The following is a 16,879-nucleotide window of genomic DNA, read 5'->3' as shown; positions in this document are numbered from 1 at the left end:
GTAGGGAGCGGGGAGAGACCCTCAGGTGATGCGTCTAATAAGAAATTTCATCACATTCGGCAGGCAGCGACAGGCACTCCTGTAGAGGAGGACTGACTGTTGTTCAGAGACGTACGTCGGAGTACAAAAAAGACAAAAAAGGAAAGACAATGGCTGAAAAATGAATACACAGCACAGTGGAACAGGTTAATACAATAACAGCAATGGAGGGGGGGGAGGGGGAGAGAGAGAGAGAGAGAGAGAGAGACTATGCAGCATAAGTAAAATTATTGCTTAATGCACATGACCTGGTTTTGCAGTCTCCTACACAGCATGGGCTACAGCAGAAACTGGCTATGCTGCTGCAACTCTGTCAGCCCTGGGCCCTGGTGGCAAATTATAAAAAGACAAATAATAGCTGAGAAGAAAAAAAAAAAAAGAGAAGCTCCAGGATAAGATACACCACTAGTCCTGGCAGAACAGCCCGGAAGCGAACCTTAAAGTACGCTTGTTCTCGTCTGACAATCAACACGTCAGGGAAGTCTGAATATGGCACAGAATGTATTTTAAAAATATAGGTCACAGAGAACTCGCGTAATTAACTGACGACTCTCCAACAACACATTGATACAATCAGTCCAAAACTATTCGCTAATATGAACGGAATCCAGCCTACCAAGGAGGAAGGAGACGTTCACTTTGTACAACAGAACCAAATGGGACGTAGAACAGACAGCAAATCAGTTATAGAATATAAAAGTTTCTTGGCAACCTAATCTCTTTAAGCTTGGCAAAAAGAGATGGGGTGGTGTGGTGGAGGGGGGGGTTGATTTAATTTTTTCATTCACTAAAAGGTATAAATAAAGTGTAACTACAATTGATTTTTTTTGTCGGCAGAGTTCAGCCAACCGAACATGGGGGCACAAGTGAAAATTTGATTTTATGTCTAGGCGCATTTCTTTAAAGAGAATGGTAAATGCGTGGGAATAACCTGCCAGGTCAGGCAGAGGAAACAAAGACGCTAAAGTTGTTCGAACCCAAGCCTGACGCAGTGCTGTATACTCCCTACAGACTGCAGGTAACCTGCTGGCCTAGATAGGCTGAATGGCCCGTTTCCATCAAGGCCCTCGACTCCTCGTTGTGTAAGATGCTCCGGATAAGAGCATTTGCTAAATGCATGTAATGTACAGTGATGATAAATTTACACATTCTCCCTTTTAGACATGAATACAAGAAAGTAGGCTATAGAGGAAGGCTCCATAAGATGCGTGCAGGGAAGATTTAGGCCAGATTTAGGCCGGTTTGATGAAACAGGGTTACTGAGTTAGCTGGGTAACTGCACTGAGTAAAACCCGGAACCGTCCCAAATCTGGAACATGGACTTCGATTTTTTAAAAAAGAGCTGTTCCAGGTTTTACTCAGCGCAGTTACCCAGCTAACTCAGCAATCCTACTTTCGTGAGAAACCACCCGGTTTCCATTTATAATAAACACCCAAAACAAAGGACACTAGCACATACCTTCCAAGTTTAAGGCCTTTAACAGACACCGTCAAAAGCAACGTACTCAGCTTACATTCTGTTCACATTACAATCCCTTATATAAGGGGATTTTTGCAGAAGCTATTCAGGTGAAATACCTGGCGGAAACGTGGCTACAGCGGCAGTGCCACGCCTGGAGATTGAACTTATGACCTCAGAGTCACCGGCCCAGTTCCCTAACCATTACACGCCACTGCCGTCCCGCTTAGTGCATCAAAAATCAAGTCCTAAGGCACACCGAAATGTGATGACTTAAAGATTTTTCAAACCAGAGAGTGTACCAGCAATCCCACAGTGCACTGCACCACAGTAGGAATCAGCCTCTCTTTACATTTCTAAAATATGAATAACAAACAGCCGATTTTGAAATGGGGAAACAAACAGGACGTACTCTTAATTTAGTGTCACCTATATTTTGAGCTTCCTTCCCCAGTGGAGGTCCCCTTAAATGACATTTAATTACAGAAAGCTTACGTTCCTCTAATTCTAAAGAGAAAAAAAAATCAATTTCGAGATTGAACATTCAAGGCCTTGACTCTTCTTTTTGGAAATGAAAAGCAAAGCCTTGGAATGTACAAAAAGCATGGGACACCAGACAAAACCGCACAAGAAACTTTGGTGTAAAAATAAAAAAGATACTATAACGATAAGACACACTCAAAAGCGGTTTTACATTACCGGGTCCAGAGTCTGCGAGGACCATGAAGTTCGAAAGGAATAACCACCAATATGGACAAGAGTACACAAACGATGTAACGCGCTTTCCTAGAAGTGGCTCTGACCACTGCGTAAAAATGGGACACACCTGTCGGAGCTCTGTCTGCTTAGGCAATTATCCAACTGAAAACATAAAATGGCAGGACCAAGATTTAATCTTTAACCAAATTAGAATGAGAAAAATAATATTACTGGAAGCAACTGGCCGCTGGGGCAAATCCGCTGGTTCAAATAAGTTTGGGTGAACTGGAATATAAATCAATCCCTTCATGAACAACAAACAAAACAAGCTGTCCCTGAGACAGACCTGAATCCCTGTAGGGGAAAACATGCTCCCGCTGCCTTCACTTAATGCATCAACTTCAATTGGGCTGATGTATACAAAGCCTGTTAACTCGTGAATTAGCCTAGCCTTGGCAGTCTGTGAGAGGCCTCCACCTAACCAGCATGCAATCTGGTCTGACTGCAGGCTCCATGTTAGCATCTTCCTAGCACTTAACCATTGGCAGCCAATTATACGGCTAGCTGGCTACCAAGCTAGTTACCCGCTACACACAAGTAGCGGGCTCGTCATTCGTTTGCTATGTCCTTGCGTTCACCCACAAGGCCGGGGAAGTGACCCAGCTAGCAAACCTCGAGCACGATATACTAGTAAATTTCTGGCTAAGCCACAATAAAAACCGAGAATTTGCTTGCTAGCAAGCTACCCAACGCGTCTGATATTTTTGGTGGGTATTTTTAGTGTTGTGTGCCATTTTTTGCATAGCCCCTTAATGACATGACCTTGGCTTTCCGGCAACTTCTCTGCTCGGGTGGTATAACGTTTGAACGGCGTGTCAAGAGCCAGCCGGTGCCTGGCAGGCACACGATGAGCTAGGGCTGGGCAATATACCACAACAATAATCGTCCTCAGCGCAGTGTGGGGCATTACCTTTCTTTTCCTCTTATTCTTTTTAATTATACCTGATGCGGTTGTGAACAACGTTTCAGAGGCTGCGTGAAATACTTCCGGGGGGGGGAAGAAATGTACCGACTTATCTATTCGGTGTTGATAAGACAGCCAATCAGCAAGGTCGTACAGCTTCCATGTGATGTGTTTTTATCAATCACATGGAAGCTGGGAGGTCTTGCAGCTGATTGGCTGTCGAATGGTCACCCAATAGATAACTGTGGTGACTGTTTTTTTTTTTAACACAAGCATTTCATGCAGTCTCTGCAGCATGGCAGTTTACCACTGCATCAGGTACAATTAAAGAGAAAAAGAGGAGAAGAAAGGCGATAAACCACATGACCGTTTCGATAACTACCGTTGTGGTATATCACCCAAGCCCTATGGCGGACCCACCTTCTGTGGAAGCGATCTGCAGAAATATTGTGCAAGATAAGGTAGGCTGCATGGTTCTGGGCTCCCCCGGCAGAGCCGACGCAGACGGACTGCGCCCCATGCGCAGCTGCCGCAGACGGACTGCGAGCAGACTGCGGGCCCCACAGGAGCCGCTCTTGCACGAGGTCAGGTCCCACACCCCCCACCCCCACCCCCACCCCCGTCAACTCAAACGCTCCTTCCCCGGACGACGCTACACCCCGTCACGCCACACTCGGCAACCCGGACGGCCACCGTGGGCGCTGGCGCAGTTAGAAATACACTGCCACGCCGTGAAGCATATCCACACACCGGAGGCCAGGCCACAAATTGCATGTGGCACGATAACTACTCTAGACTCTGCTACTCGGTGATTTAAAAGGAAAACAAGCAAGAATGTAGTAAATGGAACCAGAAATACAAATGAAGACTAGCTCGGCACACCGCAATTTCAAGATGTCCATTACTGAAACTAGGCTTTGAGATATTGTGCCGTGATTCTGTTGGGACATATTGGAGCTGGTGAGAGCACGCCGTTCATGTCTTGCTTAAGGCCCAACGCGTGTAAGATCAAAGCAAGCACATAACTCTAAAATATTACAAAACTCAACCTCGGAGCATGCGCGTTGGGAAGCTCAACCACAGATACAAACGCAACCATAAAAGGGGAAAGGGGGGGGGGGGAGAGAGTGAAGCAGGCCAGAACTGATGGACGCCATGGAAACTCCGCTGGGGGGAGAGTGATTATGACATCGTTGATGTGCGAAATAAAAACGGCCCAATCAGGATAACGGACGCTGAACTTGCCGGAATTCACGGAATGCCGTTATCGCGCCTGGCCTTCTCTTGACGCCGAGAAGAACCGGTTCCACATAGAAGCCTCATGCAAAGTGGTCTCCCTACACCCACTGCGAGCTGCACGTTACACGAGAGCAAAATGGCTAACAAACAGCTGGAGAGCTTTCAGGGCGTCTGCCAGCACTACTGCTACAAACGGTTCAGTGAATACTGGGGTACATCTGAGACCACTAATAAAACACACGTAGCCGCAAGAATTGCGGGCGGGATCGTACTCCAGATATTGAGGAATATTTCTGATCACCTTGGGTTAGTTTAAGAGGAAAAATGCATGGGAGTCGATTTGTTTTGCAGTCCAATTAATATAGGAAACATACAGAAATATTGTGCAATATAAGGTAGGCTGCATGGTTAAGTTGGCCCATAGCACCGCTGTCCACTTCTGAAACCAGGAAGTAGTCCGCTCTGTCATACATAAATTGCATATCAGGGTTGTTTTTATATATATATATATAGCCTATGCATAACTGGACAAAGAAGCGAAATTTATTTTTTAAAACTTTACCAAAGTGAACGTAATTTGGCCGCTGTAAAAATGTCCCTCGAGCAAAACCGCTGAGTTTGCAAGGCTGGTACGAAGTTCGTCACACGTAAACGTCGTCCGTCAACGCAGCTGCAGCTACGGCGTACTGCGAGTAGCCAAACGTTACATACATCGACAGACTCAAAATCTACAGGGCCAGCTGGTCCCACAAAACGACTCCACTCGTCTTTATCAGCGTCAAATACCAACTTCGTCACTCTTCCTGGAATGTTTAACTCGATAAACGTCAATAAATAGACGTAGGCGTGTGGATTGAACACGCATCACGTGAGCATGTCGCCTTTAAAAAAACTGTGGGGGATGGGTAGTTTTTGGACATTTCAAAGATTTGGCTATAAAATGCAATGGGTTGCAGCATGAAACACTCAATTTGCAGCAAGTTAATCGGTTTCGGCATGTTTGGACTAACTAGGTTGTTTTTGCCATGGTGTAAACTAGGCAAGTGCAAATGCATCATCATTCCCTTTTGCACATGCGTGTTAACACATTGTACACGCACAGCTTCAAGTCTACTCTAAAATTCTTACTGGAACCGCTAAATCAATACCTTTCGCCAACTCAGAAAACATGTCCTTGTCTGTGTACTTTTCTGTGATAATGTTTTCCCAAACAAGCGCAGCGTTATAAAAGCTGCCTTTTCGCCCTATATCGCAGACCCCCGCCGGCAGTCCCTTCACCCTGGCCCCACTAAACCACGAGGCGGTTACCGCGCGTGAAACAATATATTGCCCCACTTACCTAAAACGCGAACAAGCAAACAATCGGGGCTGTGATTAAAAGAAATAACGCGATAATCCAGCAATATGTGAATCTAACCCAGAAGTCATTAAGTCTTAATGGTTAAATATCACAAACTCCATATGGTACGCGCATATGTTTACTTCGCTATTATTAGCCCGTCCGTCTAAATTTCTTCAGACTGGGCTCGGCGGCTCTTTTACAAGAAGCTTCGTTCACGTCTCGGCTTTTTAAATTTTACATATACTTCGACGCTTTCTTCAAATTTGGCCAAGTTAGCGCTTCGATACCGCACAGCCGCGAAGAGCGCTAGCTAACGACAAGCCCCTGTGCTCCATAGCCACTCACCAAACAACCAACAAAGCCCCATGTTTTCACACGACTGCTTTCGATACAGATCATTCAACAATGCTTACAAGGAAAACTCTTCGGCACGGAAATGCCAGATTACTTACATTATGTCACTGGAAACAAGCAAATTATTTTCTCCCATCATATCGGGAAGAAAATCCAGATTGTAAGAGGAAGTCATGTTCCTTGTAATCCGTGCACGACGCTGTGGTCTCGAGCGCGTCTCTGCGCGTGTCTGATTCCCCTGTGCTGGCCACGCGACTGAAAGGGACAGGTGCGCGGGCCTCCCCGAGGACACAAGAGACAAGGACCGGCAGTTGTCACGTTCTCCTTTCACCCCCTTGCATTTTCCCTAAATTCCCACCAAAATCCTTACTGTTGATGCAGCTGTCGCTATTACACCAGTTGCTGAGAGTAGAGGCGGGGCTCCAATGTACTGCACCCACTGCTTAACCATTTGTGCACCTTCGCATTGTTTCAGTTTATGCACCGTCACGGGAAAGTAATTGCATATATCGCGCACAATTTGCACGTAATTGCAGTGAGTGAAGATGGATATGAGAATTGTGATTCCTATGCAAACTATAATTGAAATCTCAGGTATTTCCACTGCACGGTAAAAATGACAATATCAATAGTTTATACGATCAATGCAGATCAATTGGCACATTTGCCTCTTGTTCTGAAACCACTTAACTACTGTAAAAAAATAAATAAATAAAAAAAGTTGTTTATGCATAGACCTCCAACTAAGCTTGATAAAAAGTTAATGTTTTCATGTCTGAAGACCTATAAATGTAATCCTCAATCAATGTAAATCGTTCCAGCCACTAATGATCCTGGTCATGATTTAGCTCGTGTTTTAACAGACTTGATAATTTCTTTACAGGACTGTAACGATATGCGAATTTGCTGGAAGCAATGGTGGGCGTGCCTGTTCACCAGCAGCTGGGCTGTTTCAGCGCTCTCGCGGGGAAGAGTACACTCCCCATTTAATCATTATTTAAGAGGTAAAGTGCTATGTAACTAGGTCAGCGAAGAAAAAGTATTAGAAGTAGGGCTGCTGTTTACAGTTTCAACATATCAGCCAGTACTTGGGAGGCACTTTCTGTACAGACAGAGACCCTCAGTGCAGCAGTTTAACGTGGTCCAATTCACAAGGCTCTGTCAAACAACCGAAACAACAACTTATTGAAGAACCCAAAATGAACATGTGCACATATGGCTGAAATATAACACTACAAATATAATGCCAAATGTTAACCTCTCGTCATTCCCAAATAAAATCAAATATACCCGTTTGCCTCAATCTCACACACAAGCATAGGCTTTAATAGCTTAGTTATCTGCTTTATCTTTTTTGTTTTGTTTTGTTTTGTTTTGTTTGGGTCCCGTTACAAAACTGCTTGCCACTTCGTTTACTCATGTTAAAAGGTTGCGGCCTTGGCTTACGGGCACAATGGAGCCCTGCCCTATACTCTGCTGATTAAAACAAACTCCAAATTCCTGCTGAGGCAGCTTGCGGAGGACCCCATTCAAGCAATCAAAGGCCTTTTCAGCGTGTCCTAAAAACCACTGCTCTGGCCTTTCTGAATGGCAGCTGCCTCTACCACGCACAGAAAACAACACATTTTATCAGAAGCTAACTGACCCCCCCCCCCCCCCGATAAACAAGTGTGATTGTAAAGTATCGAGATCGGACGCTACCTACTTCCAGTCTTTTTGCCAATATGTCCGCAAAATCATATTCAGAGCCTAGTGATGACAGGATCCCTTCCAGCCAATGATCATGCAGTGAAACGGCGAGGAATGTTTTCTCAAGCCCCCTTTTTATAGAGTGTTAAGGCCCCGCCCACTGCAAAAAAAAAAACAAAAAAAAAAAAAAGTGACCGGACCTAGGAAGTGGTTTGGAACAATGAGAGTTCCCATCGCTGGAAAACAGTGGAGAATCGTATCTTCTCATGAGCAAACAACGGCATAACTTCTTCCGCCAAACGATGTGTACTGCATATCAGTTTGTTGTAAAAAAGTTACATTTTTAAAATGTCACTATCAGATATACGATATCGTTGAAAAACTACACAACACATCTTTTTTTGGTCATCAAGCTGCCTGGAGCTGTTTTTATATAAATTTTTAAAAACGATATCTTAAAACTGCGGACACATTTTTGTAAATATTATTTACAGTCAACTGATATGCGAAACGCATCTTTTGGAGAAAGAGATTGTGTAATTGTCTGCTTATGAGAAGATACTATTTTTTAAACATTTTCCTCTATGGGAACTCTCATTGTTCCAAACCACTTCCTAGGCCTCGTCACTTTTTTTTTTTTGGCAGTGGGCGGAGCTTTCACACACTATTGCTGCATTGAAGGAGTGCTGTCACTTCTGAGGCCTGTAGGCAGAGGTGGGAAAGTCCAAGGGGTCAGAAAGTAAAAGTCCTGCCATGTGTTTCTCTTCCACCCGTGAACTCAGCCAGCTGATTTCACCAATTAGTTCTACTTCCTGTCCGAAGAATCGCGCAAATGAGACACACTCCAGGTGACTGGAACAAAAATACTGGGGGAGGACTTTCACTTCCTGAGCCTGGATTTCAAAACCTCTGTCCTGTCGGCCAACGCCTTCGTCAGAGCAGGGATCCGCGTTCTCTCTGAGCCGGTCGGAGATCACGGTCAGCCGATTTACATAACGTGCACTGTGGACGCCAGCGGTCGCTACAAGCTAAAAGCTCAAAGCTCAAAAGCTCACCAGCAATATGTGCATTCCGTGCGTTTGAACGCGGGTTGACATACTGCATGTTACATGGCTCGGGAGAAACGGCGAATGATCTACCGCACGCCTCGAGACTGAACCGCTTCTTTATTGCATTCCCCCCCGAAATTAGGCGCATTAATAATTCATTTAATAAACGCGGCGGCAAATGGAACGGCGCGAGAAGCGCACGCCGGCTAGGAGAATGGAATTAGAACCTCGCTCTCTCGCAAGGGCTGCCGCGCGCGGCCGCGGGTTTGTTTTTACACGACTCGCCCGTCGGTGCGTCTCCGTACCACGGCGCCGATTAATACGGGGTAAACAAAGTAATATTCATATTCAATTAGGCGTCTGCGGGAGAACGCAGCTCGCGAGCACAATTCGGTTTGCCGCCACCCGTGTGTTCCACAGGAAACTGGAACAATTAACTTTATTGCGCTGTTGGGGGGGGGGGGGGAGTGGTTTTAAGAACCATTTTAATTGCAAAAACGGCTCAGCGCGGCCTCCCTCCAGTACTGAGGAGTCACAGTGAAATCTCATTCAAAAAATTGATATTGGAATATTATGTTGATTGAAAAGCTAAATAATGAATGTATCGCTTAGGTATCAAATCAGTACTTTGCTCGAATGATAACTTTGCCTGGAGGCTGAACGCTGGCTCGTTGCGGAAGCTTGCAGCGGAAACGAAGACGCGCGCTGTTTTTCCCCGTTCGAAGACGCGACACGCGCGCCGTCACGCCGCGTTCGTTTAGCAGACGGGCTCCTCCGGAGCAACGGACCGTGGAAGAGAAGGCGAGAGCAGCCACCGGAGGGTTACACGATCAGCGCCGCCAGAACCCGGGCCTAGTGACATTCCCAGACCGGCGAGAGAGCACACAAACACACACACGCACACACGCGCACACACGCGCACACACGCGCACACACGCTCGCACACGCTCGCACACACGCACACACGCACACACACGCACCGGTGATCCGCAATCCCGCTCCGCTCGGGCGGCCAATCGGAAATCGAACTCGAAGCGAATATCCAAACAGGACAGAAAGCACACCACGTCGGTCGGACGCCTAGCACCTCCGCCTGGGAAACGGTCTACATTAGATCAAAAAGAAATATTATTACTTTCCCATTCTCACAATTTTTCTCAAAAAGCGAATCGCACACCTTCTTCGTCTTGCGGCTCAACGGACGCTTTAAAAGCGCGTTGAAAGTGACGGCGCGCGGTCTTCGTTTTGCGAGCGGACCGAGAGCTCGATGTGACGACGCGGGGACGCGTGCCATTAATCAGATTTATGGGGGTGATGTCACAGTTAGACGCGGCAGCTGTTTGGCGCGGTGGGGGGGGTAGACTCAGGCGCCGGAGCTAACCCCCCCGTTATTTCGAAGGGCGGCGTTCGACCTCAAAACGGACCGAGCCCGGACCTCGCCGCCGCCGCGTCCTGTCCCAAGGCCCGCCGACGCCGCCTCCCGGAACCAATTCGCCACTCCCGGGGGGGGGGGGGGGGGGAACGTCCCGTTCGCGTGCCGACCGCCAACCGGGCCCCAGCCCCCCCCTGCTCACAGCTTCGGTACAGCAGTCAGCGCCAGCCCCCCTGGAGAAAGGTCACATTTTAATGTGTTATTTAGCCTATTTTTGGTGGACTGCGTCGCCCGCCCTCGATAGCGGCCGCGCGGCGGGCGGCGGAAGGTCAGGCGGGGCGAGCAGCAGGCCCAACCGGCCGGGCCGACGAGCGTGGCATTTGAAACGGGCGAGAGAAAAATAAATAATAAAATGAAATAAATATGAATCTGGCACCGCTGAAGGTTTTGCGCGACAAACACGAACTCGCGTCAACTTCAACTGATCCTACGAAAACGGACTACAGGCCAGTGGTCTCCAACCCTGGTCCTGGAGAGCTACAGGGTCTGCTGGTTTTTGTTTTCACCTTAAAATCAGCACCCAGTTGAGACCCAAGACACCAGGCGAGTTGAGTTAACTGTGTAATCAACTGCTCTAATTGATTCAAACCAGCAGACCCTGTAGCTCTCCAGGACCCGGGTTGGAGACCACTGCTATAGGCCAAGCCTGCCCAACCCTGCTCCTGGGGATCTAACTGTCCTGTAGGTTTTCACTCCAATCCTGACAAAGCCACACCTCGTAAAAACAGCTAGAGATCTGACTGAGCTGCTAAATTAGTAGAGTCAGGAGTGCCAAATTAGGGCTGAAATGAAAACCTACAGGACGGTAGGCCTCCAGGAACAGGGTTGGGCAGCCCAGCCGTCGACCTTATTTAAAATGCAGTTCATTCAATAATAACGACACACGCTGCTGTACTAAAACTAGTTTTTTTTGGATACCTCTGTGATTCGCTTCTGTTTACTCAACGCTCGGTGCTCTGTGCCGCCGGGACCTGCGGCCATCTTGCAGTCCGGCCGCGTGAACCCGCCGTCACGCCGCGCGGTTTCCTTTAGCTCCCTCCGCGCGGCCCGCTGACCGACGGCGGCGCGGGTCAGGCGCGGACGGACCCAAAAGCCCCTCTGTTACCGCGCGTCGCTCCGGACTCGCCCGCCGGAGGAGCCGCCGTTAGCGGTTAAGCTTCCCTTCACTCCGGCGGAGCGGAAACACCGACGGCAAGGCGGCCGTGGAGAGAATTATTAAAGCTGCCCGCGCCGAGCCCGACCTGGGCCGCGATCAAAAAAACAAAAAAAAACGAATCGCACGTCGTTCCCATTACAAGAGGGCGAGGTAAGAGCGGTTGTCTGGCAGTCGGAGGGTTGCCGGTTCGATCCCCCGCCCTGGCCGCGTCGAAGTGTCCCTAAGGAAGACACCTAACCCCCTAATTCTAGGGGGTTAGACACCTATCCCCCAACGAGCTGATTGGTACCCTGCATGGCAGCCTTTCACCGTTGGTGTGTGTGTGCGCATGTGAATGGGTGAATGAGAGGCATCAAATGTAAAGCGCTTTGGATAAAAGCGCTATATAAATGCAGTTCCATTTACCATTTTACCGTTTACAAGACGCGACGGTCCGGGGATACGACGCGAGCGTCAGATCTGTGCGAACGCCAGTTTGTTCCCGGGCGTTCTCTGACTCGAGGCACCGCCGCTGAGAGGCGACGTAAGAAAGATGTCCGTTTATCCGTGCGCGCGCGTGCGGTTAACCCTGAACTTCCGCACGTTTAACGCTTGGCCTTTCAGTAACAGCGCGGTCGGCACCCGGCGGCAGTTGCTCTGCCCGCGTCCACAGCTCGCCTCACGCATAAATGTCACGGCAGACTCCGAGCGGACGGCTTCGGGGAGCCGTTAAGGAGAACCGCGCGGGCGGAGGAAGCTCCTACGGATTTTAATTGGTCATTCATTATGCAATTCGAAGCAAGATTAGAAGGGAGAACAATATATGCAGTCTGTAATATCTCAGCAATTATGTATACAGGTTCCCAGAATATTACACACTCAGGAACGTGGCTGTGGGGTCGGCTATTAAACATGACCATATTCACTTCGAAGATATCTACCACCAAGGGTTTGGACCATGGGCTTCCTCCAATAACAGGGTGCCGCTTAAATTAGCATTGGCAATGAATAATTTATGACGAGGCTACCCTTGTTTTAATCAGCAGAGCCCCACATATTAGATCAAAGATGCAACACAATTTGTCTTTAAATAATTTATGAGGGGAAAATATAGGGGAATCGTTCAAACATGAAAATGCCGGCCAATGGCCTTGGACGGGTTTATTTCGCCGACATTAAGATCTTCAGCGACAGGCTCCGTTTTGAGTACTGGAGAGGGGGGTTTAATTTGCCTCGAACCTTTTGAAGGCTAGTTGTGGCTCACGATGCAAATCTCGTGTGATGCCCTTGCTCATCCCAAGGGCGATGAACCCGGCTTTATTTATTTATTTATTTTTCCAAGGCCTGGTCTGCCCTTGTCAAGTAGTCGCAGAACTCCGAGCTGCAACACACAGCCAAGGCTCCCTGTGAGCCAGGATCTTATTCAACCGATTAATCGGGTGCTGATTGGCCGTGTGAACAGGAAGTCCATCCCACCTTCAGCGCTGTTGGCTGGCCCTGCCGTCAGACAGGGCGGTCTCCGTGGGCACGCTCGCTCACCGACGGATGCCCGGGTTCCCTCGGGGGAGGGCGTGGCATCGCCGCTCGTCACCGCGGCGCCAGAGCGGGCAGGGTCGCCAGCCTCCCGCCAGGAGGGCCCAGTCAAAACTCCGCCCAGCCGCTACGGCAGCCAATAGTCGCGCCCCTAATCGAGCGCGCTCAGTCTCTCAGATAGGGCCAGTTACCCTCATTTCCCACTCTTTGGTGGGGGGGTGGGCATTTGAAATTGTATAACAGACAGTAATAAAAGCTAATCCAGTTCTGCTGATACCAGAGGCAGTTCCTCTCTTCAGAAAGGCAAAAAGGAAGATGGAAAATATCGTTCACCTTGAATGAATGCGCTGAGCGTGTATTTTCAAGCGCGTGAACCCACCAACACTCAGCAACGTTCAGACATTCATCAATCACAACTGAACACTGTAATTACAGCAAAAAAAATTTCCATTTATGAGTCAGAAGGGAAACAACCAGCTGAACTTACTGATCCGTGAGAGTGTTGCAAACTATGGCTAAAGGCGTAGGGCAGTTCCTGCGCTGCACCCCCTCCTCTGTCCGTTACCCTCTCTGTCTTCCCCCTCTGAATAAAGTCGAAATATGAATGGAGGGCAAACCGTCTGATTCTAGATTTTTAATTTTTCAGATGCCCAATGGATCAAGCATGCAGCAAGTGACGCACATGCACTTTCACATACACTCACACACACTCACACGCACGCACGTACGCGCACACACACTCGTAGCGAGCGCCTGGCCACAACCGAAACAGAAGCCGCTAAACGCATCTGGTTTCCCGACCAATCAAAAGGCGGACATGCTATTCGTTCGCTTGTTAGAGTTACGAGATCGGCCAATCGGAGCGCCCAGAATCGGTTGCACGGGGGCGTAGGCCATTTTCCCGCCGAGTATGGAGTACGCCCCCTTCGCCCTCGTTAAAGAGGCACCATTAGCTTTTTAAAAAAAAATTTACTGACCGGCTATGGAGAGGGAAAAAAAGCTTTTTTTTAGAGAAACGGTTTACTCCCCTCCCCCCCCCCCCATTCGAAGCGCCGTCTTGCCTCCCGCGATTCCTTGATCCGAAAACGTCAGCCACGTATTGGATCAGCAGTTTCTCCCTCCCTCCCTGGATGTGGGCGGGGCCGCTCTGCTGACCGGGTGCATCCCCGGCGCGCTGATGTCATGGAGCCGGCGGCCCGGCGGGCTCAAAGGGGGGGTTAAGCCGGGAGCCCCGCGGGCGACTCTCGCCTCGTCAGCGTTTGCCGCCGGCGGGCGCCCGAAAAACCGGGGGGATCTGGGGCCCCGACCAATGGGAGCCCTCGCTTCAGCAAACAAGCCGCCACAGGAAGAAAAAAAAACTTCCTCCCTTAGTCCAGGAAGCCGCGGTATCGCACGATCGGGGGTTTGGGGGTTGGGGTAGGGGGAGGGGTAGGGGGCGGGGCTTGGTTTTTGGCAGACGCTCTACACAAAGCCCCAGCTCTCCAGCATCAACACCTCTCTCTTTATTCATCCCTCTGTATCTGCCCTTCTCTTGCTCTATACCTCTGTCTGCCTCTTTCTCCCTCCCTTCGTCACACTCCCCTCCGCCCCCTCACCCCATCTCCGTGGCGATGAAGATCTGAAATAAACCCCCCCCCTTCGGCGGGTGCATCTCGCGGATGCGTGGAGCCATCTACCCGCTCCTGTCAGCTAAAAGACTTGATTGGGCTCCGCCCCTCTTCCTGGGGGGGAGTGGAGTGGGCGGGGCTTCTTTCCTCCCTGTCAGACTCGCAGCTCTGTCGCAGGGGAAAGAGGGCACCTGATTACCACATTCATGACCAGGTTTCTAATAATACCGTAAAGTATCTATTAGCAGCCCGGGACATTTAGAAGAGACGGGCCCTCGTCAGAGACTCTGCGTCTAATAGGTGGTTTACAGTATGGCAGAAGGAGGTAGGCATGGATTGACGCGGTGTCTGCAGCAAGCCCACTCCACCCCTTGGCAAGCGGGCAGCTGGATGTTCCAGCACGATCGCAATGCATGACCACAGCGACCGACTGCAGGGTGTGGCCTCAGTACAAGAATGCAATCCAAAGCCAATCACAAGCACAGCCACAAGCGCACAACCGCAGCCAATCGCAGAGCGCAACCCCAGCCAATCGCAGAGCGCAACCCCAGCCAATCACAGGGCGCAACCCCAGCCAATCGCAGAGCACAGCACCAGCCAATCGCAGAGCGCAACCCCAGCCAATCACAGAGTGCAACCCCAGCCAATCACAAGGCACAACCCCAGCCAATCACAGAGCACAATCATAGCCGACCACAGACCAGAGACACAGTTGACCACAGTGTATAGCAACATAAATCAGCATACAAATAAGTTTAAAAAAGGGATTGAGTCTTTGCTTGGGGTCTTCCACTCAGACCTCAAAAACAGCTCAGCTATTCTCTAAATCGGTTTCCTTTGTTGTACAAGGAGCCTGTACATTTTTAATGCCCACTTTCAATCCCACATGCAGTCCTTCCAACATCTCTGGGAGACGGTTTTTAAAAATTCATCACGTTTATGATGATTTATGAATATTAAATGTGGACAGAAACTAAATTGGGTCGGCGCAAAACAGCTTCATTACAGAGATTGCAGAGATAATTTAAATTGTCAAATTTATTCACGGTGCCTAGCAGTCGGCAAAACTGGTTATTTTACAAACAAAGACGAGAGCCATTTAAACAGGTCATTCTGTTAAGGTTTATCATCCGAGCTCCCGCACTGAGCGAAGTTCACGTTGTACGGCGTGGTCACAACACCCAGAAGACTGGTTTGGGCCTAAGCGGGTCACCTACCGCTCCTGTTTTCAGAAGCATTACTCGAACCTGGGGCATGACGGACATTCATCTGTGTGAGCCAGAAAGAAGTCACGTGCACTGGTCGCTAGAAGTTGAGAGCGGGAGACTGGAACATGGGCCACTGGACGCATTTCATTAATACGAAATGTAAGTCTGACGCTCTGCACATGTCGCCCCACAGAGCCAGCCGCCTCATGACCGCACTGCAACTGTGGCCCCCATTGACTGCACGGGCGGTTATCACACGAAGAACAGACACACAAACGCCAACACGTGTACGCAACCTTGATTAGTCGGTTCTCCGTCTCTGCATTACAACAACGCTGCAGACGATCTCTCACAGACGGAGAGACGGACAGGCACAGACAGACAGGCGTTAGGACAGGGGGGCAACCCCGGTCCTGGTTTTTCGTCATTGTTCTACACTTAACAGCGCAATCAACCACTCCGATTGGTCAGCTCGCTTCATCCGACTACCTGGGTCTGAACTGGACGCCGGTTGTCAGGTGTGAACAAAACCCAGCAGGGCTCGTGGCTCTCTGGGACCTGGATCGCAGGCCCCGACGTACATTTGACACAAAAACGCTAATGTCGTGTCACAAATGCATCGCATCGTAAGAACCTCCGCTCTCCATGACACCCTGCAACTGTGTGAGTCCCACCCATTCTCACGCGGCTGTTGGGTTATTTATATGAGAATACAGCACGTCTAAAAATAAGCGCTCTTATTTTGTATTTTTTATCTTCCTCAACTCTTCCGCTCGTTGCATAGTTGGCCAAATAGGCCTGCACAGGTTTTTTTTTTTTTTTTGAAAAACTCATTTAATTCAATATCCGCCATCTGGGAAGCGTTCGGGAGACGGATGTTACGAGCAGATCCGCGGCAAATTAATTCTAATTTGTCCCCGGTTTTGTCTCGGCGAGACGGCGGCCCCCTCCACGCCATCGAACCAACGCGAAATGTCCTCGGCAACGTCGCTGGGACGTCCCCGTCGATGGGCTAGCGTTGGCGCTACGCCGCGGCGACGCTGTGAGGACGCGCTGCGTTCGCGGGGGGCCTTAAATAAGGTACTCCGAGTCCGAGCTGCTTCAGTGGAGTGGCCAGCTGTGTAAATGAG

General features: G+C 49.3%; 1 protein-coding gene across 8 annotated transcripts in view; it reads right to left on the bottom strand.

Moving 5' to 3' along the window:
* The window catches only part of LOC135245621 (CUGBP Elav-like family member 2), a 67,076-nt gene that overhangs the window by 36,044 nt on the left and 14,153 nt on the right, over positions 1–16,879 (bottom strand). The window contains exon 1 of one of the 8 annotated variants that reach the window (XM_064318780.1): positions 7,802–7,851. The exons of 5 other annotated variants lie outside the window; for them this stretch is intronic. In XM_064318780.1, coding sequence (XP_064174850.1) covers positions 7,802–7,836 — 35 coding nt within the window. In that variant the 5' untranslated portion in view covers positions 7,837–7,851. Of the gene's footprint in view, positions 1–4,962; positions 5,204–6,194; positions 6,461–7,801; positions 7,852–16,879 lie in introns of those variants that run through there. 2 more of the 8 variants (XM_064318778.1, XM_064318783.1) reach the window with 2 other exon arrangements.

Source organism: Anguilla rostrata, chromosome 19 (assembly GCF_018555375.3).
Source record: "Anguilla rostrata isolate EN2019 chromosome 19, ASM1855537v3, whole genome shotgun sequence".
Classification (NCBI taxonomy): Eukaryota; Metazoa; Chordata; class Actinopteri; order Anguilliformes; family Anguillidae; genus Anguilla; species Anguilla rostrata.
Note: the sequence above shows the minus strand (reverse complement) of the source record. Positions and strands in the feature narration are given on the sequence as shown.